This window comes from Orussus abietinus, unplaced genomic scaffold (assembly GCF_000612105.2).
Source record: "Orussus abietinus isolate OABI.00-Male unplaced genomic scaffold, Oabi_2.0 scaffold12, whole genome shotgun sequence".
In the NCBI taxonomy this organism is placed as follows: domain Eukaryota; kingdom Metazoa; phylum Arthropoda; class Insecta; order Hymenoptera; family Orussidae; genus Orussus; species Orussus abietinus.
In genome coordinates, this window is record NW_019395990.1 from 1,738,402 (window position 1) to 1,756,834 (window position 18,433).

Sequence of the window (18,433 nt, forward strand, 5' to 3'; positions counted from 1 at the left end):
CGCGATCTTTTCCGCCGACAGCTCCGACGGATCTTGACGGTCAGGTGCAAGGAAGCTAATGACACGCTTTCAGGTGCGCGCTCTTGACAAGTGATATCGTCGAGCAAGAAATAAATTTTATTCGCTCTTATCGTTTAACATTTTCTACGCACAATTTTATGCAGACGAGAATTGATCTTCTTAAAAAGTATTTCGACTTTCAACGATGGGTAAACCAGTCCGAACTGATGTTTAAGCAATTTTCTACATGGGAAAGAAACCCGAGGTGCACCTGCAGGTCGAAAATCGAGAAGCCGGTGCAGCTGAAAATTCGCGGGAAAGTGCACCTGGTGCATCTGGACGTCGAACTTCTAAACTCGGAAATAAATTCCAGAAAGCGTGGCACTGTCTTACATCGGCCACGTAAGAGGCAAAAAGTATGGAAAATTGAATAAATTAACCGAGACCAATACCGGATTATGCGAAGAACTCCTTTGGATGTGGACGTGTAATTAAGTGCAATCCATCCCGATGAATGTAGGATAATTGCAGGCACGGTGCATTCACCGGACATGCTCCGCTGTCAGAAATGCCAGTTGATAGATTAAATAAAATTGGCGCGGATTGCATCGGCGGAAAAAAAGTTGCACGAAGTTCCAAGTACTTCGAAGTCCGCTAGGATAATTTCTCGAGTAATTCCTAAATTTCAAACTATTTTCAAACCGGCGAAGAAAAATTATTACAAGGGGTGACGCACCTGCTTTAAGGATTTACTCCTGACGTTCCGGGAGCGAGAACTTGAAACGCCCGGTGCAGGCAGCATTAACACGAAACCAAGTCGCCTGGCTCAAATCCCAATTTACCTTCCCTGGAAGTTCCGCGGGAAGTGCGCGTGCGCAATCATCCCCTTGGCGAACCCACTTCCGGTGCTTCCGGGATTAAACCCGGAATCGATACGCGCCCGGTTCCGCGGCTGAGTTTTTCCCTCCTGGACGAGGGTCCCCGCTCTTTCGCCGAGATCGAGAGGGAAACTTGGGGAAAAGTTTCCTTATTAAACGACTAGCATCGACTCGGCTCGCGGTTTGACAGAAGTGCATTCGAGAAGTGCGTCTCGCGATGCAGTCGCGAGTTGCACTGGATCGTTGAATTTCTCGCAGGCCGAAGTGATCCTTGGATGCATTCTTAGGTTCTCAGAGTCCTCCTTGAATCCTCGCAAATTGGGCTCATCGCGCTTTTCTCGTCGATTTAAATTTCGACGACCGCACTTTTATTATAATTTATAAAATGTTGCAATTGTAGGTGATTCGTGCATTGTGGAGGGACCTTTAGGTAGATGGATGCAGGTAGATCGGCTTCTCCGGGCCGAGATATCCGCAGCCTCCGAGCTCGGTCCAGGGCTTCGGCCTCGCTCGTCGCGAGTATTTCTCCTCTCGTTACTCCCACCTCTCGGGAAGTTCTCGAGATTAATTCGCATCTTATTACAACGATCGGCTCTCGGGTCAGGAAACGGGCTCGAGAGGAGTTGGCTCGGAGATCGAACATCTCCGAGCCGGAGGGATCTCCGGAGGCTGGTCGCCTTTGCTTTATCGGGCGAATTGCCAGACGTTGAAGCGATATTTCCCATGTCAGGATATCGCAATGGATTCTCTGTTTTTAATAATAAAATGTATACATTACGCGATCGGTAATTTCCAACGGTCCATTGTGTTCTCGAGAAGCGAGTTTTCGGTTCCGCGGTAGACCTGCAGGAAAGGGGTAAATAAAAAATAGAGCATGAAAAGTAAAAAGGACCCGTTGGGTACACAAAGGCGATGCGGGGAGGAGAAATAAATATAGGAACGTGGAAAAGGAAAGGGAAGGGAGGAAAGCCGAAGGTGGAAGGCGTTTTCTCCACTCTGGAGCGCGGTCCATATCCTGGGATCCAGGAGCCCTCGAGGACGAGATGTCCTTCCTTCGGGAAAAGGCTGGATTCTGGGATTCGCAGTCATCGCCGGTCCCCACGAGAGGTAATGGTTCCGGAAAATTCAGAAGGACCCGTCCTCGAGGGCCTCCATGAAAATCTCGTCCCTCTTGAATAAATATGGAAAATCCTGGGGGAAACGAGGGCAATTACCGAGCACGAGTCGCCTCGTCCTTGTTGTTACTTCCCGGGTCTCTGAACGAGGTCGTTATGAGTCGCGAAGGCGGTTTCGTAATAATCTGAATGTTCATTCAGAATGTACCGTGGATGAATGCTGCATCTCGAGGCTATTGATAGACGCCGGGGGCTGATAAGTGATAGCGGCCTCGCGACGAGTCAACCTCCCGCAATTTTTTTTTTTTTTTAATTAAACGGAAAAACCACCTTCCCCGTAAAACGCGATAAGCGCACCGACGAGGGAATGAAATAATGTATACTATTTTTTAGCGACGCTGGAAATACGGCTATCCGTATTTTCGAATTTTTATGCATATCGTCCGTTTACGAGGGGAAGGCGAGGGTTTACGTCGAGAAATCAGCCATAAGCTCCGGCAATTCCGTTAACCCTGTAATGCGGTGAAAGTACTGTGTTAACGCACCTTTCCTCACAAACGTGTCTTGCCACTATCGCGTCGCTCATAAAACGTTAAGCCCCCCGATCGTGCGAAATTTCCTTTTTTTTTTTCTTCCCTTTTCCGGCCACCGTCGTCTCGTAAAAGTACCCGGATCCAACGACGCAGCTTTTCGCGAGATTCTCTGATTTTGAGGCGTCCAGAAAATCCAAGATGGCACCCGTTCGCCGCGCACTCGTCATTCCTTCCCCTTGAGATGAAAACCAAAGAGAGAAACCGTGGCATTTTATTCCTAGAATATGTGGCATATTTATTTCTCTAACAGGGGAAATTCTGACGGGAAGGGTCGGACAAATTAGGACTTTTCAGAAGAATACGTAAGGAAAACGCCGTTTACGCTGCGCCTTTGTCCGCCTCGCGGTATCGGGATTTAGAATAGAGTCGGGACGTAAAATGTTAAGACCAGGGGAAATTCGGTCTTTTTCTCTCTCTCGGTGGCTCGTAAAAGCCGAAGTGCTCGGATTCAGTCGCAGCTTCCCAGACCTTCCCTAACGGTATGCAATGCCGCGGAGTTACCACGACGCGTTACGACGACCGCTTTACAACGGAGCACTTAACTTCCTATTTCGGCTCCGAAGCGGTTCCCTAGGGTCGGGATTCGAGCAGGGACCCTAGTCGGAATTTTTGGGAATTTTACAGGACCCGGGGAGCAGTAAAAGTCATTTATTTCTAAGTCCTTCCCTGTCCGCGTATGCCCGAAAGATACCGCGCCGGTAAGAAAAGGTAAAAGGAAGGGTTTTCTTAAACAATAATTGGACATCAGCCTTTGGATTAAAAAGTGCACGTTCGGAGTGCCACATCGAGAAGGAATCGGTCACGTCAATGATCGGAGGAAATCGCAGGATTTTTATTAGACCCCGAGGTCTCGCAATCCGGAGTACCCAGATCCAGTCTCGGCTTCCAGATCCTTATCCTAGATTCGGAATTCCGTTAACGTATACACCTCGACCCGTGGCCGAGAGAATTTACACCGACGCACTTATCATTGATTATGCCCCGAAGCAGCCCTCGTTGGTATGGATTAATGCAGAAATCTGGACCACGGTTTCTCCCCGTCTATTAATTCCAGAACTTGGCGGAGGCAAGGCACAACGGCGATGCATCCATTCGTGCACGCTGGACCAATATTGCGATTACGTATAAAAAGTAACGATCTAACCCCACCGCCCTATCCCGAGGTTCGAGGTGCTCGAGACGATCGCCTGGAAGGTTCCCCAGGCAAAGTGACTTATCACATTACGAAAGACCCCTTTGATAGGGATTTCCTCCCAACGCGCCACCACCGATCCCAATTAGTTGCCCCTTATCCGTATTCTACATTCCAGCTCGGTTGTCGCGATAAGGAGGACCTGTCCCTAGGGCCCGCAAAGGAGAGGCCGAAATTCATATCCTTTTTTTAAAGCCGTCGGCTCGTAAACCGGAGTCCGGGTCCAGTCACAGCTTCTTCCCGGGTCTTTCCCCCGGGATGCCGGAGGTTCGCCCCGGACGATCCGATTCATAAGTCCCTGCCGAGCAGGTCGGGGGAGTTAGGACGAAGGTGGTGTAGAGCCTCCGTAAACCTGTTTCCCTGCGGAGTCCAGCCCCTGCTGTACCTGCTTACCTTAATTCCCGGGTAGTAGGGCCTGCCCGTACACATACCTGTTCGGACTTTCTGTCTTTCCGGCCGAGAGCGCCACGGTCCCGTGGGACTCCGGAGGGACCTGCAGGAATCCCTAATGTAACCCGGGATAAACGCGGACCCCTCGAAGCAGGCCTTCGGCTCTTTGTTGTTTTCCCTGAATCGGTCTTTGGGTCACCGACGCGTTCGGATGCTGATGGAAAAGCACCGGCCTTTCGGGGAGCTGCGTCGTCGACGGGACGCCTGATCGAAGGACCCTCGTCGGGGTCCTGGGACGAGGACGAAACAAATGAAAGAGCGACTTTTCTATCTCCCAGCGATGCTCTCGCTGTGTTAGCCGCGCAACGTCGAAGAGGAACCCCGAACGAGATTCCTCTGGATTTTGAGATATTTTTTTTTTCGCGCTATCTCCCCGAGCAAATGTTCATATTTTCGACGAGGTCCGATCGGCCCACTTTCTGGACCCGGTGTCCTTTAATCGAGGATAGCGGAGCACTGGGCCCACTTATTCCAGAGGATTCCTCGCGGGACTCGAGAGACGACCTGTAGGAATTTATAATGTAATCAGGGATACGGTCAAACGCGAACTCCTCAAAGGGAACCCTCGGGGACCTCTTTGTTGTTTTCCCTGAATCCGTCTTTGGGTCGTGGACGCATTTAGACGTTGGAAAAGCATCGCCGTTTGGAGAATTGCGCCAACGGAATTGCAGATGCACCGGGTACGTGCATCGCTCGCCCCGGAGTCCTTCCGGCATAAACGGAAACGCTTGTTTTCGGGACGGATCCAAATCCCCTCGAGGAAAATCCGTGAAAAATATCCCCGCGAGCCGCAAATCCGTCATTGGGTCACCGACGAATTTAGCTGCACTTCCCAGAACCTTTTCCGCAACCGGTTGCACTCCGCGGTGCACCGCTCGATCTTCAATTGTAGAAAGTATCATTGCTCTTGGTAACAGGGCGATCGTAACCGATACGTCTGGGCACTTTCTAATATCCTGTATTTATTTCATCGGAGACGATCGTTTACAAGATTTGCATGCTACGCTTGTTTGAAATTTCATTAGATTTTTCTACTCGCGGGATTTCTTCCCATTGGGTGCCATTTTATCAGGCCGATTGAGACGTTCGACATGGACGTAAAGTCGCGCAATCGAATTGGGCAATAAATTTCGGGAATTTCGATCCAACATCTCACGATACGGTTTACAGTGGCGTTACTATTAGTACCGAAACGTTTTATCACTAGGAACCGGTCGCACCGGTTTCACTCAAGTTTAAGCCGGAGAGAAACTCCGGCTGAACGTTAATTCAATGCACGTAATTCGACAACGTTAGAGCCGCGTCTAGTTTAAGCTTTGTCATAGCTGATCCAACGGAGTCTGCGAATATGAAGCCACAATCATCGGGTAGAGCCCCCCCGGCTTACAAATTTCCTCGATGTGAATACCACGTACCACGGAAATTCCCCCTTCGTCGAAGTGCGTCCCGCGAAAGGTCGGACCGAAAAACCTTGCTTGAAATTCCACCACTTCTCGATCTCCCTCTATACATAAAATGTCCAGAACTAACACGGAAGGATTTAATTTACAAATATTTATGTAGGAATATATTCTAAGGTTGACGGCTCATCTTTCCAGGAGAGACACCGGATAGCTGAAAAAAATCATCCCGGCGATAAAAATTGACCGAAGGTCACATCGGTATACCCTGTCTACCCGTTAAACCCGTTTCCTGGTGCTAACCGTTAAGAATCCTGGAAACTCGGAATCCCGCGAAATTTTGCGAAGCAGGATCCCGCCTCCGTTTCCTGTGAGAAATGTGCCGCAAAGTGAATTTCCATAATTTTTTTTTCTCCTCCCGACCCTTTCCGCTCATTCGTCATCAGGGGACCCTGAAGACGTTACAGGCGTCGCGAATGCGGGGGAGATTTATGGGGGTCGAGAAAAATCCATAAAAAGCATATTTCGCATTATCTCGGAGGGATGTTTTCGCGATACGTTGTCATCGGCCAGGTGATGTCTCTTATTCGAGGCAACTCGCGAAGAAGCTCGATCGCTCGTCGCAGCTTCGCCAGCCAGCTCGGCCACTTTGATTAACGAAGCTGCTCTATCGACGTCGTTTGCTCGTTACGAGATCACCGTAATCGAGAGGGGGTTGCTCGGCATTACGAAGGGACGCCTTAACGAAGCCAAACCGCGGGATTCCGCGAGTTTTGCGTCCGCCACTCGGGACCCCCCGCGAACCCGGGCTTCGCGATGCACCCCTTCGTGACACCATTTGCACAAAGTGTTGGCAAAGTTTAAAGGTCCCGGTAAAGTATGAACTCCCGAGACTCGCATTTGTCCGTGGTGAAACGTAAGAAGGCTCGTCTCGAGGGAGTAGAGTACTCGAAGAGGTGTCGCTTGTAAATACCTCGCGATAAAATCTTGAAATTAACGCCACTTTAACGTTTATATTTTTATCTTCCGAAAATTCGAGTTTTCTCGAAATGTAGAAATTTGAAACATTTTTTCCGAAGCGAGGGAGGTTCAGTGGCGGAAAAGTGGACTTTACCGGGAAGAGACTTGCAGAGCGATAAACGAATTCGGGGGCAATTCAATTCTGCGGTGGACAGTGTTAATTGATTGTGACGCCGCGCTGACCTCGGGAAATATATAGGCAATCGCTACTAATTCCCCGATAGATATCAATGCATGGGAGTCGCGCTTTTCATGGACGCGTCGAAAATTAGAGTAACGCACATGGGGCGCGGGTTCGCCGTCATTCGGTTAAAGTTTCGTGGGAAATGACAGTTGCCCCGCTGCTGCAATTCGGTGTCAAACACGTGGTTGGTTCCGAACGATGTTAAAAAAAAAATTCCTCCGAGGGTGCACGGTCCACTAAAAATTAATTCCACGATTTTCATGGGGTCCATTTATATGAAGAGTAATGAAAAAGGTGGAGGGGCTCGACGTATCTCCAGTTCATAACGTGGATTGGCATTCGGATCTAAAAAGGCTGCGAGAAAAACAAAAGCAGCGTCCGAAGCCAGAAAATGGAATCCGATTTTTTAATTCCTCTCTTTCAATTAATTCAAATTATTCCCCCTTAAACCGAGCAACCCTCGATCATATTGTATTGTAAATGAATTTCTTCTACAGGTTTTGCTGATCCGGCACTAAAACGCTTTATTTCATTGACAGGAGAAACAGATTCGCTTTCGGCCTCGGGTTCGATTTTTTTCCGCCCCCCATTTTGCTCCCCCTCCGCCGTAGAAATGTCTGACGAGCGTAAAAATCACAAAATCACTGGCGATTCGGCCGCGTTTTAATTCCGCGTCGAACGGAGTGCGGCTTTGATCCGCGGCACATATCGGCGATCGGTTCTAATTTGCCGGTAGATAACGAAATACGACAATCGCGCAGTTAATTGAAACGTCGAAATCACTCGAAACGGTGAAAATTAGCGGGGAAAAAAACGCGGTCGAACCGCGGGCTAAATTCGGACTTGAAAGCCTGGAAGGGGGTTGACGTTTTCCCCGCATAGCGGAAATGCAATCTCTTCATTTCCGCGTTACGTTGCGTGTCCGAATTTCATTGCATCCCGCGATAAGCTTTGCGATTCGTTTCCGGAATTTCCAGGTCGAGCGACGATGGTTACCATTAAATATCTTTATTTTTGGGGCTTTTTGGGTGATGCCAAAACGTGGACCGGAAAATTCTCGGAGAGGAGGACGAAGGATAATTTTTGCTTCTCGAGTGTCGGCGAGATCTCAATTAGGGGAGACTTCTTTCGATTTTCGAGGGATCGGGCCTTTTACGGGTGGCGTCGTAAATCGGGCGTTCCTCTCTTCGGGGTCAAGGGTTAACCACCGTCAACTATTTTCCGACTCTGGCCAGCTAATGGCAGTCACGCGGGGCATTCGTGCTCCTTCGGCTGTCTTCTCGGGGTACCGTTAATCCGGGATACAATGCTAAGCGAAAATGCTAGGAAACCACTGGCTCGTAGCTATCGCCATCCCTCGGGATGTACTTCGTCCCTTCGGAGCTCGTTTCCGGGTAACCGTACTCGGGATGTCCTGGAAATATCAAAATAGTTCCCATTCGATCCCCAAGAGCCACCTAGTCCTCGCTGCATAGGAGATGCATCCCGATCGTCTACCCTCCCTTGGCAGCGAATTATCAAACGAGCATCGCGCATTTACTCAACCGTCCCGTACCTAGGTGTTCAATGAACCGGTACAGGTATTTTTTTCAAGATGTGCACCTCGAAAAAAAAAAAAAAAAATTCCGTAAGATTTTTCGCCTCCATTTTCCACCCTGTCCAGTCTCCGTCCGGGGTCCCGTCCATCTATCGAGTACCGTTCTTTTTTTTTCTCTCTCTAATTTGCATAGCTGCGTAAGTTAGACAGTCTTAGACAGTCCAGATCCCGAGGTCTGAAAGCGAGGTCCCATTGCAGACGCCTCATCGTCGAACGAGGCGGTGCACCTGCAGCAGCGCCTGCGGAGCTTGAGCACGGAGCTGGTGACTCTGAGGAACCGGCTGCACGTGAGCCAGCCGAATAATTCAGGGCCGGCAGGTGGAGGTTCCGGGGGCCCCCCGGCCAAGAGCCCGGAGAAGGCCGTCCCGACGCCGGCGCCGGCGGTGCCCCCGAGGACGACCCTACCCCCCGGGGCCGCCTCCACCCCTCCGAGCCACGGCATCGGCCATCCCTCGGGACACACCCTCACCGCCTCCGTCATCGTCCATCCGCACGTCAATCATGCCACCAACGCGCTGAACCACGGCTCCGCCGCAAACAATTTAATTTCTGGTGGGTACATTTCGATCGCGTCCCGCAGCTGCGAGGTAAACGCGGAATTCCCGCGGAGAGCACCCGAGAAATGATCCGGGGGGCGAGTAGTCCGGGAGACCCGAGGAGGTACCGAAGACCCTGGTCCGGGGATTCGTTCGATGAACCCATCTTTTTTTCCTGCGCCCAGGAGGAAGCCAGGTGGCGTTCACGTCTACCGGGGATGTTTCAGACTTGGAGCCGCCAAAGAGACCCGGGGTGCCGGACGACGGGATCGTCTCCTGCGTGACGGCCCTGGGCTGCCTCCGTTCGCCGCCGATCTCGAGCATCATCGCGGACGTGAAGAACGCGAAGACCTCGCAGAACCAGCACAGGTGCCTCCAGAAAGCCGCCGTCGTGGGCGCCGGCCCTGCGACCTCCACGGCCTTGGACGACCTCATTCACCTACCCGGACCTCTGACGGAGGATGCGGTCCTCAAGTGTCTTCAGGCCCGATTCTGCGCCAAGCAGTACCACGTAAGGATACTCGGATCGTCGGAAAACCAAATTGGCGAAATACGGGAACCGGGGAAGAGCGATGGGGAAAATTCCGAGATTACGTAGGAGCCCCTTAATGCGGAGGGAGTCGGTGTCGGGACGTTTTCAAGGAAAGCGGCGAAACGGGCCGATAAAGGGGGCCGAAGGAGGCAAAGTCGATCGCGGAGGAGGAGGGAAAGAGACGTTTTCGGGCCGGGATAATGAGGCCCCGCTCGAGCGGCGCCCGGAGCTGCTCTCCGTCCCTTCGGAATGCAAACGGAGCAAAGCGAGCTCGCCGAACTCGCATTGAACGCGCGGACTCGCGTACCTGCGCGGCTACGCAAACACGCGTGCCGCACGCACGGCTCATGGGTCCCGGCATTAAGGTGATACGAAAGTGCCGTCCGAGGGGTCTGGTTTATGAAGCTTTTCTCCGAACCGGGGGCACCGAGTCGTTTGAAATCTTACCACGCGAACGCCGAGGCCCCGAGGAAGGTCTCCATTCCCGGGAAATTTCATTTTTCCACCAACAGATATTTATAAACAAATGAAAGAAAAAATAAAATTTCACGTGTCAGGGCATTGATATTCGTATGGTAAAATAAATCGTATAAACGCGGACCTTGGAAACGTCTCTTCCCTCGATTGTAGAATTATTCCGCTTTCCGAAGAGGTCGCCGACTCCCCCGGAGGAACGCTCCCTCCGTGTTTTCTGTCAAAATAATTGTTGCTTTCTTATATTTACCGTGTTCTCTCGAATTCGGGGAGAGTGCTCTCGAAGGTTCCGGACCGACCTCTTCGAGGGGTAGTTCCAGAAGAGTGTCTCCGAGACCCTTTCATCCGCGAGTCGAAGGATCGGCAGGACGCCGGTGGCTTCGTTTTCGATGAAGATCGGAATTTACGGGCAATTGCGGAGGAAAGGGTTCGCGACTTTTTTCTCTCTCGAAACGAGACTTCGTGCAGGGCTCGCGCCCTGCGTGCCCGTTCATACGCACTTACGGCGGTCGTACATTGACGCCGATACCTCGCAGGTGGCGAGCTCGCATTCCTCCGAGGTGGTCCACGGCTCCGGAAGGTTTCTCTTCTAAAAACGGTCCCTCTATAGGAAGAGTCACGCGAGCCATATTATACATTCATGCCGTGTCTATACAAGGCACTCTTGAAAAGCGACGCTCCTAAAAAGAGGCGCAAAGTCTTAATAACCTGATAATTAAATATTCAAGACCGGAGCGCCGATACTTCCGCGACGCGATATATAAAATAATAAATTATTCAGCGTAATTTTTGAAACGAGAAAATAAATCAGTGATTTTTATTCCCCCCGCGAACTGTTACTTATATTCGAATTTAATATCACTTCGTATCATTTTAGTTGGAGCGATGCTTAATGACCCCCGATTTCCCGGGTCATACCCCTGACAATACAGTGGAATTCCAGTTATACCGGCCAAATACGTCTATCCCGGGCCATCTGCATACATTATGTCTACCGATGAGGCATACTTGACATAGCTGTCACGATCTACACGGTAAAACCCACGTGTGAACTGTCATCTCGATGTCTTCGACACGGCGACGCCGTTCCCCACGATAGTCATCATTTTTCTCCGCTCGCGTCCGGCTATAAAATCTCTAATCCCTCGATGATACCCGAAATATTTACATCTCGAATCGTCAATCATCCACGTGGCAAGTATTACACAGTCGATAGAATTAAATCTTGACACGCCGAGGGAATAAAATTTCTACGCGATGACGGAGTCGAATCGATAAGGCGAACTTTGGGCGTGCTCGACGACCTTCGTCGAGTCGACGGCGATAATGACTCCACCGACTTGTAACTAGAGTAATCCTCTCGGCACAGGGGGACTTAATGACGTAATTAAATAATTAACCATCAGGGGAGGACTAAGCGTGAGCGTTCTTCTAAATTGGAGCTTCCTCGTTGAAGGTGGCGAAGGTGCGTGCCGGGTAATTAGGAAAACGAGGGAGGAGGTGTTGTAATTACTCCCGATAGGCGTGTCTTTTTTTTCTCTCTTAAATAAAAATTATTAACACGGAGGTGGGGAGTTAACTCGTCGAGTTAACCCTTGCTAATTCCTCGTATTTTCGCGATTAGACGTTCAGCGCACGCAATTGAACGGAAATTTTCGCACACACGATTAATCAGTCGGCGCGAGCATATACTTTCAAGGCCGACATCTAGGATTTAATCGACTTGCAATTAGGGTAATTCCCCGAGTTAGGGGAGACTTAATACCGTCATTAAACCGCAATTAGCGATCAGGGCCCGAAGGTGCGAGACGTCCCCTTCTGGAACGCGTTAACGCGCCTCTGTACGGTTTCAGAAAAATAAAGTACCTCGTTTAAATACCCTTTCGTGATGAAACAATTACCATTACCAAAAAGAAAAAAAAAAAATTACACGCCTCTACCCACTCGTTTTCAGCCGTCATCTCAATAATCTTATCATCGACCGTACGGAAAATTTGTGCCGCGTTTCGGTGCGTTCCTCGAATTCTTCCGCGCGATTTAATCGACCTTAATCGCAATTAGGGTAATCCTCTAACCAGAGTACCTCCGATAACGCCGACGGCGCTATTGCCTGGTAATTAGCGAGCAGTCTTCTTTGGAGGCGCGATTTCCGCGCCAAAGGTGCGTTTACGGAATTACGCGTGCACGCGGATAATTTCCCGAGATTAGAGGAAATCGCGAGTTAACGGGCCCCTCGGCAGTGATAACGCCCGCGCGTACCCTCTGCGAGGTGGTGTACGCAGGTGCGTAATCTGTTTACAGCGGCGCAGGTTTCCCGTTCCCCTGGGGCCCAGAGATGGGACCGGTTCCTGCCCCCCTCCGACCCTTTGCTCTTTTTATCCCGGGCCCCGTCTCCGGTCCCGCGTCCTGCTTTCTCTAGTGGGGCCCTAATAGGAAGGGTACCCACCAAAGGGGCCGCTCTGCCCCGCCTCTGCCTTTACCCTGCCCCTGCCCTGCCTTTAGCCTGCCTTTACCCTGCCTTTATCCTGCTCGGCTTCTACTCCAAGGACCGAGGTGCCCTCCTCGGCTTCCAGGATAATCGGGAACGGAATGCCTCGCGAGGTATCCCGCTCAGGGCTATCCTCCAAGACCACGAAATCGCCTTCCTAGTTCCTAGATACTATCGGACTTGAAAACGAGGCAAGGGGTTGAAATTCATTTTTCAAGGCATCGGGTTGCCCAACAGTCGCCATAATCGCGCGTCCACCTCTCGACCCGATTTGGCCAAATTGGCTAACCGTTACGTAAAAATCCCAATTTCGGCGCACAGAGACGTCTTACGACACCCTGAATGGCGAGTCGAGAATCGATCGAAAAGTGCGAGAAAGTATCGGGTCGGCCCCGTGATCCTCGGACGGAGCGATCGAAGGCGATAAATCGATCGACGCAACGCCTCCTGGCGAGGGCCGGAACTCCGGAATCGAGAGCGACGACGTTTCGATCGTAAGCTGCGACTAATCGATTGGCCGTCCCGGCGGGATTACGCGCGAACGAGTGGTAAAAAGTGGTATCCATTAAATTTCGGGGGGACTGCAAGGTGGAGAAAGAGAGGTCGGGTCGAACCCGGGATTGGGAAGCGATGGGTATCGATAAGTGTCGTCCTTTCAGACAAACGTCGGCCCGATCTTGGTTTGCATCAATCCTTATACGGATGTTGGGAATCCTCTGACCTTAACGAGCACCAGAGCCGTCCCATTGGCGCCCCAGCTGAACAGGGTGGTTCAGGAGGCTGTGCGGCAACAATCCGAGACCGGCTATCCTCAGGCTATCATCCTCTCAGGTGATAAGTCGCTCTTTTTTCTTCTCCTCCCCGTACATTTTTGAGAATAGGCGATAAGGACGCGTTATCCTGTCACAGGGACCAGCGGCTCGGGGAAGACGTACGCGTCGATGTTGCTGCTGAGGCAACTCTTCGACGTCGCCGGGGGAGGTCCCGAGACCGATGCCTTCAAGCACCTGGCTGCTGCCTTCACCGTCCTCAGGTCGCTGGGATCGGCGAAAACAGCGACGAATTCCGAGAGCTCGAGGATAGTGAGTGTCCGACGTTTTTTAAAAATCTTTCTTCGACAAAGTCCTAAGCCCCCAGAGTCTTGAGTCAGCAGACAGTCTGTAGACGCGGAGGTTGTGCAGCGGTTCCGTCGTTTCAGGGCCACTTCATCGAGGTCCAGGTGACCGACGGCGCTTTGTACAGAACCAAGATCCACTGCTACTTCCTGGACCAGACCAGGGTGATCAGGCCGCTCCCCGATGAGAAGAACTACCACATTTTCTACCAGATGCTCGCTGGACTTTCTCACGACGAAAGAGGTACCCAGAAATCGGAGTTCCCTAAACGAAGAGGTAATGGAAATAAAATGCCCCGCACTCTGACCCCGGAATTTTACCTTTCTAGTCAAGCTGAATCTGGAGGGGTACAACCTGAAGAACCTGAGATACCTCCAACACGGGGACACGAGGCAAGACGAAGCGGAAGACGCCATCAGGTTTCAAGCCTGGAAGGCCTGTCTAGGTGACCTCCCTCAGCTTTTTGTATATTAAATTATCCGAAATGCCTAATCTTATCGAGGGAGTCATTGTTCTTTTTCCGGTTCCAGGAGTCCTTGGCATTCCTTTCCTGGACGTCGTCAGGGTCCTGGCGGCGGTTCTCATCCTGGGCAACGTCGGGTTCACGGATGGCCCGGGCGTGGAAGTCGGCGTGATCGGGGAGAACGAATTGTCCTCGGTTGCCGCGCTTCTGGGGGTGCCTCCACCCGCTCTGCTGAGGGGACTCACGTCGAGGACTCATAACGCTCGAGGACAGCTCGTCAAGTCCGTCTGCGACGCAAACATGGTAAGTAGTCCGGCTTGGAAGCGGAGGCAAACCTTGTCCCGATCGATTAATCGGTGTTGACGGTGTGCCTGTGCAATTGCCAGTCGAACATGACGAGAGATTCCCTGGCAAAGGCTCTGTACTGTCGCACTGTCGCCACCATTGTGAGGAGGGCGAACAGTCTGAAGAGGCTGGGATCCACTCTGGGCACTCTGTCCTCCGACTCGAACGAATCGGTCCATAACCAGGCCGAAGTGACCAGTCAGCATGCTTCCACCATCGGAAGTTCCGCAGGTACGCCCGACCCCGGGAAAATGATTTATACCCTTGAAAAATGCGATAAAGGGTATCTGGCGTTTTATCGCATTTTTTGGAAGAGGTCTCGGTATCGCGTCTGCAAGGTACGGGATTAAAAGGAAAAAAGAATTTCTTCTCGGAGTATCGACCTTGACGAGCTTGCGGCTGACGTTTAATTCAAGTTCCTAAGTCTTAGGGTCTTTTTGCCGTGTAGGTGGCACCGGTTCGAGGAGCATGACGGCGTTGAACAACGCCGTGAGACACGCGACCGACGGCTTCATCGGGATCCTCGACATGTTCGGGTTCGAGGATCCAAAGCCGAGCCAACTGGAGCACTTGTGCATCAATTTGTGCGCCGAGACGATGCAACATTTCTACAACACCCACATCTTCAAGAGCTCCATCGAGAGCTGTCGAGACGAGGGCATCCGGTGCGACGTCGAGGTCGACTACGTCGACAACGTTCCCTGTATAGACCTCATTTCTTCTCTGGTGAGTTCTCCAGAATTCGGGACATCGGCTGGCTGGCGAGTCATTCCGTTTAAATTTATTCATTTTTTAGCGCACCGGCCTGCTCAGTATGCTGGACGTGGAATGCTCGATACGAGGCACGGCCGAGAGCTACGTGGCGAAGGTCAAGGTCCAGCACAAGCAGAATCCTCGGCTCTTCGAGCCCAGGACCGTGGACTGCAGGTCCTTCGGGATCCAGCACTTCGCCGGAAGAGTCACCTACGATGCGTCCGACTTCCTAGGTGCGTCCCCTGTCGTCCTCGGTGCCTCGGTTTCGGATTTAGGATAGGACAATATCTGATTTTTCTTTTCTCAGACACGAACAAGGACGTGGTACCTGACGACTTGGTCGCGGTTTTCTACAAACACACCTGTAATTTCGGCTTCGCCACCCACCTGTTTGGAAGCGAGCTCAAAGCGCTCTACGCTAGTGACACGGTTCCCAGGGGTGTCAGTTTTAGGATATCGCCGACGTCGCACACGGATCTGTACGTACACCCTAAAATCTGACATTGCGTACAAGATGGTGTCCTGGAGGAACGACTCCATCGTGCTTTTCCAGCTTGAACGGGGACGAGCCGATTTCGACGTTGACCCAGGACTTTCACACTCGGCTGGACAACCTGTTGAGGACCCTCGTGCACGCAAGGCCTCATTTCGTCAGGTGCATCAGGAGCAATGCATCGGAGACTCCGATGCACTTGGACAGAGGGGTCGCCATGAGACAGATCAGGTCTCTTCAGGTGCTCGAGACCGTCAACCTGATGGCTGGCGGTACGTCGATCCGCGTTACTGGAATCTCGGTCTTTCGATTTATTTTCCATTACCCGAGTCGGCGTTGAATCAGAGTCAGGACTTTCGTCGGGATGAAGCAACGACTTCCTTTTTCAGGATACCCACACAGGATGCGCTTCAAGGCGTTTAATTCGAGGTATAGATTACTCGCGCCGTTCAAACAATTGCGTCGTGCCGAGGAACAAGCGGTCGAAGATACCAAGCTCATTCTGCAGAACGCCCAGCAGCTGAAGAGTAAATTTGGGGCGAGTACGAGTTGGGCCCTCGGCAAGAGGCACATTTTCCTCAGCGAGGGAATTCGTCAACAATTGGAAAACCTGAGATCGGAAACCCGAAGAAAAGCAGCCACGGCCATTCAGGTACCGCCTTTCCTCCTTTAGAAACACCGTGAAATTTATTTACCGGCGAGGTCCCATGAAGAATCTTCGGTTCTTCGTAGTACGACAAAGCACGAAATATGCGCAATTCCTTGAATCGTCGATGGGATATTTATTTAAATATTTTTATAGCACCCATAGCTTGACGCATTCATCCTCCGGGAACTTTTGCGATACTTGGGCCGCGAAGCACCCACTTCGCGGTCTTCGCGAAACCTCTTCCAAGTCGTCGAGTAGGTGCCGAGTTTTCCTATGAATCGGAAAACAGGTCTCTGGAGTTCGTTCCCAATGATCTCACGGAGGTCTGAAAACGCGCGAAATTTTCCCAGGCCACGTGGAGGGGCTGGAGGATCCGCAGGAGATGGTTGGTGAGGAAGACGACTCTGGTCCCTGGCAGTGGTATCGGTCAGAAGCAGCCGCAGCCAACTTCCGGCAACACGGGAACCGTTCAGAGGAGCGTTAACAGTTCCGGAACCGGAAACGGAACGCGACCGAGGCCCCAGCCGATAACGGGCACCCCGCCCCCAGACCCCTCGGAGAAATGCGCGGACCAGAAGATGATCCAGCAGACTTGCACCCTATTTGGCCTGGACCTGGTAAAAACTCCCATTTTCACTAAAATCATCCTATTTTTTCATACCTTGCCCAACATTTCTTATTATATCATGGAAACGTTTATTCCGAACCAAAAAATAGGAACGACCGCCCCCTGTTCCGCCCAGCAGGTCTTACACCGTGACCGGAAACACGAAGCTGGGGTATCCCCAGACGAGGGTGATGAAGATGCCATTCCCTGGTGGGTGTCCCGAATTGATGAACCGATGAATGATTTTTTATGTTTGCACGTTCTCATCGTTGATTCCTCTCGTCTTTAGAAAAGGGAGACGGAGAGGTGGTCCTGCTCAAAGGAGAGACCGTCCTGGTCGTCGGCGCATCCCCCAGACGTGGCCACCTCCTGGTGGAGCACAACAACACCACCCTCCACGTGCCTTACCAGTTCATGGAACTGAAACCCTGTAACATTAACGTCTGAGCTCTATTTATTTGTCCCTCGTCGCGTCCTCGACGTCGAGGACCACTCCAGGAATAATTTAATTAACTCGCGAGATCCTCTCCTTCGAGATCCTCCAAAAGTCAGCAGCCTCGCCTCCGAGGAGCTCGACGTCGAGGTCTCCCTAACGGGAACGAACCCTACTCGCTACTGCCGATGAATTGCCACAAGAACGTCGTTAATAGAGATTCGTTACGGTTAAGGTAATCTTAAGCACGACCCGGAGGTGTCGCGTCGTCGAGGGGCCCAATCGATCATCCCAGCAGGACCGTTCGATCGATCTCATAGACCCACCGCGAAGCAAGACTCCTGGAAAAATCGTCGACTGAAAGGCTACCGATCGGCATTCCCGATCTCGCGACGCGACCCCCGGCCTCTTTCGACTTGTATAATTCGAAAATCAATTTGGTCTTCCACGTAGATCATTACGTTACGTGACGCCTCACGACTTAGAGTATATTTATATATACATATATGCCAATTTATGTATTAGAGAGGAGGAGGTCGAAAAGTGCCTCCTGTTCTTCCTTGCGTATACGTCTACACGTATATGTACACATAGTTTTACCGACCACGGACACGTATGACGGATTTTTATATATAGAGATATACATAGATATATATAAACGTGTATTAATAATATTATTAATATATAGGTATGTACATGCAGTAGAGACGTTATACCTTGAAGCCACGCGATGGTACTCGCGTAAGGATAAGGTGTCGACCAACAGTATTCTCCGTCTTACTCTCGAATTCTTAGTGCCAATTGTAGTACGAATCTCTTCGCAATAACATGTGGATGCGTATGCACAGACCCGACCGTATGTCTACGTGTTTCCGGTAATTATTAACCGTGTCAAGAGACGAGTCGGCTCAGTTGACGGAAACGCCCTCCATTCGCGTCCTCTTCCCGTAGCATCGCCCTCGCCGACGCGTTCCAGGTTGCGTTCGCCCTCCTTCGCGCACTTCGGGGTGTGTACTCGTGTCCTTGTGTACAAAGTTGCAAAGTGCTCGGGCAAATCGCGTTTACGGGGCACGGGAGCTCGCGAGGGAAGGAACAGACAGGACGGAGTCTACGGTG

General features: G+C 51.3%; 1 protein-coding gene across 1 annotated transcript in view; it reads left to right on the top strand.

The window, feature by feature from the left end:
• Window positions 1–17,916, top strand: part of LOC105698713 (unconventional myosin-IXb) — a 36,768-nt gene extending 18,852 nt beyond the window's left edge. The window contains exons 2-17 of the mRNA XM_012423185.1: window positions 8,628–8,981; window positions 9,193–9,476; window positions 13,119–13,290; window positions 13,369–13,541; window positions 13,658–13,817; window positions 13,903–14,019; window positions 14,105–14,340; window positions 14,424–14,613; window positions 14,831–15,108; window positions 15,179–15,368; window positions 15,443–15,614; window positions 15,689–15,900; window positions 16,018–16,280; window positions 16,628–16,894; window positions 16,995–17,094; window positions 17,174–17,916. Coding sequence (XP_012278608.1) covers window positions 8,628–8,981; window positions 9,193–9,476; window positions 13,119–13,290; window positions 13,369–13,541; window positions 13,658–13,817; window positions 13,903–14,019; window positions 14,105–14,340; window positions 14,424–14,613; window positions 14,831–15,108; window positions 15,179–15,368; window positions 15,443–15,614; window positions 15,689–15,900; window positions 16,018–16,280; window positions 16,628–16,894; window positions 16,995–17,094; window positions 17,174–17,331 — 3,326 coding nt within the window. The 3' untranslated portion in view covers window positions 17,332–17,916. The remainder of the gene's footprint in view (window positions 1–8,627; window positions 8,982–9,192; window positions 9,477–13,118; window positions 13,291–13,368; window positions 13,542–13,657; window positions 13,818–13,902; window positions 14,020–14,104; window positions 14,341–14,423; window positions 14,614–14,830; window positions 15,109–15,178; window positions 15,369–15,442; window positions 15,615–15,688; window positions 15,901–16,017; window positions 16,281–16,627; window positions 16,895–16,994; window positions 17,095–17,173) is intronic.
• Window positions 17,917–18,433: the final 517 nt, after the last annotated feature.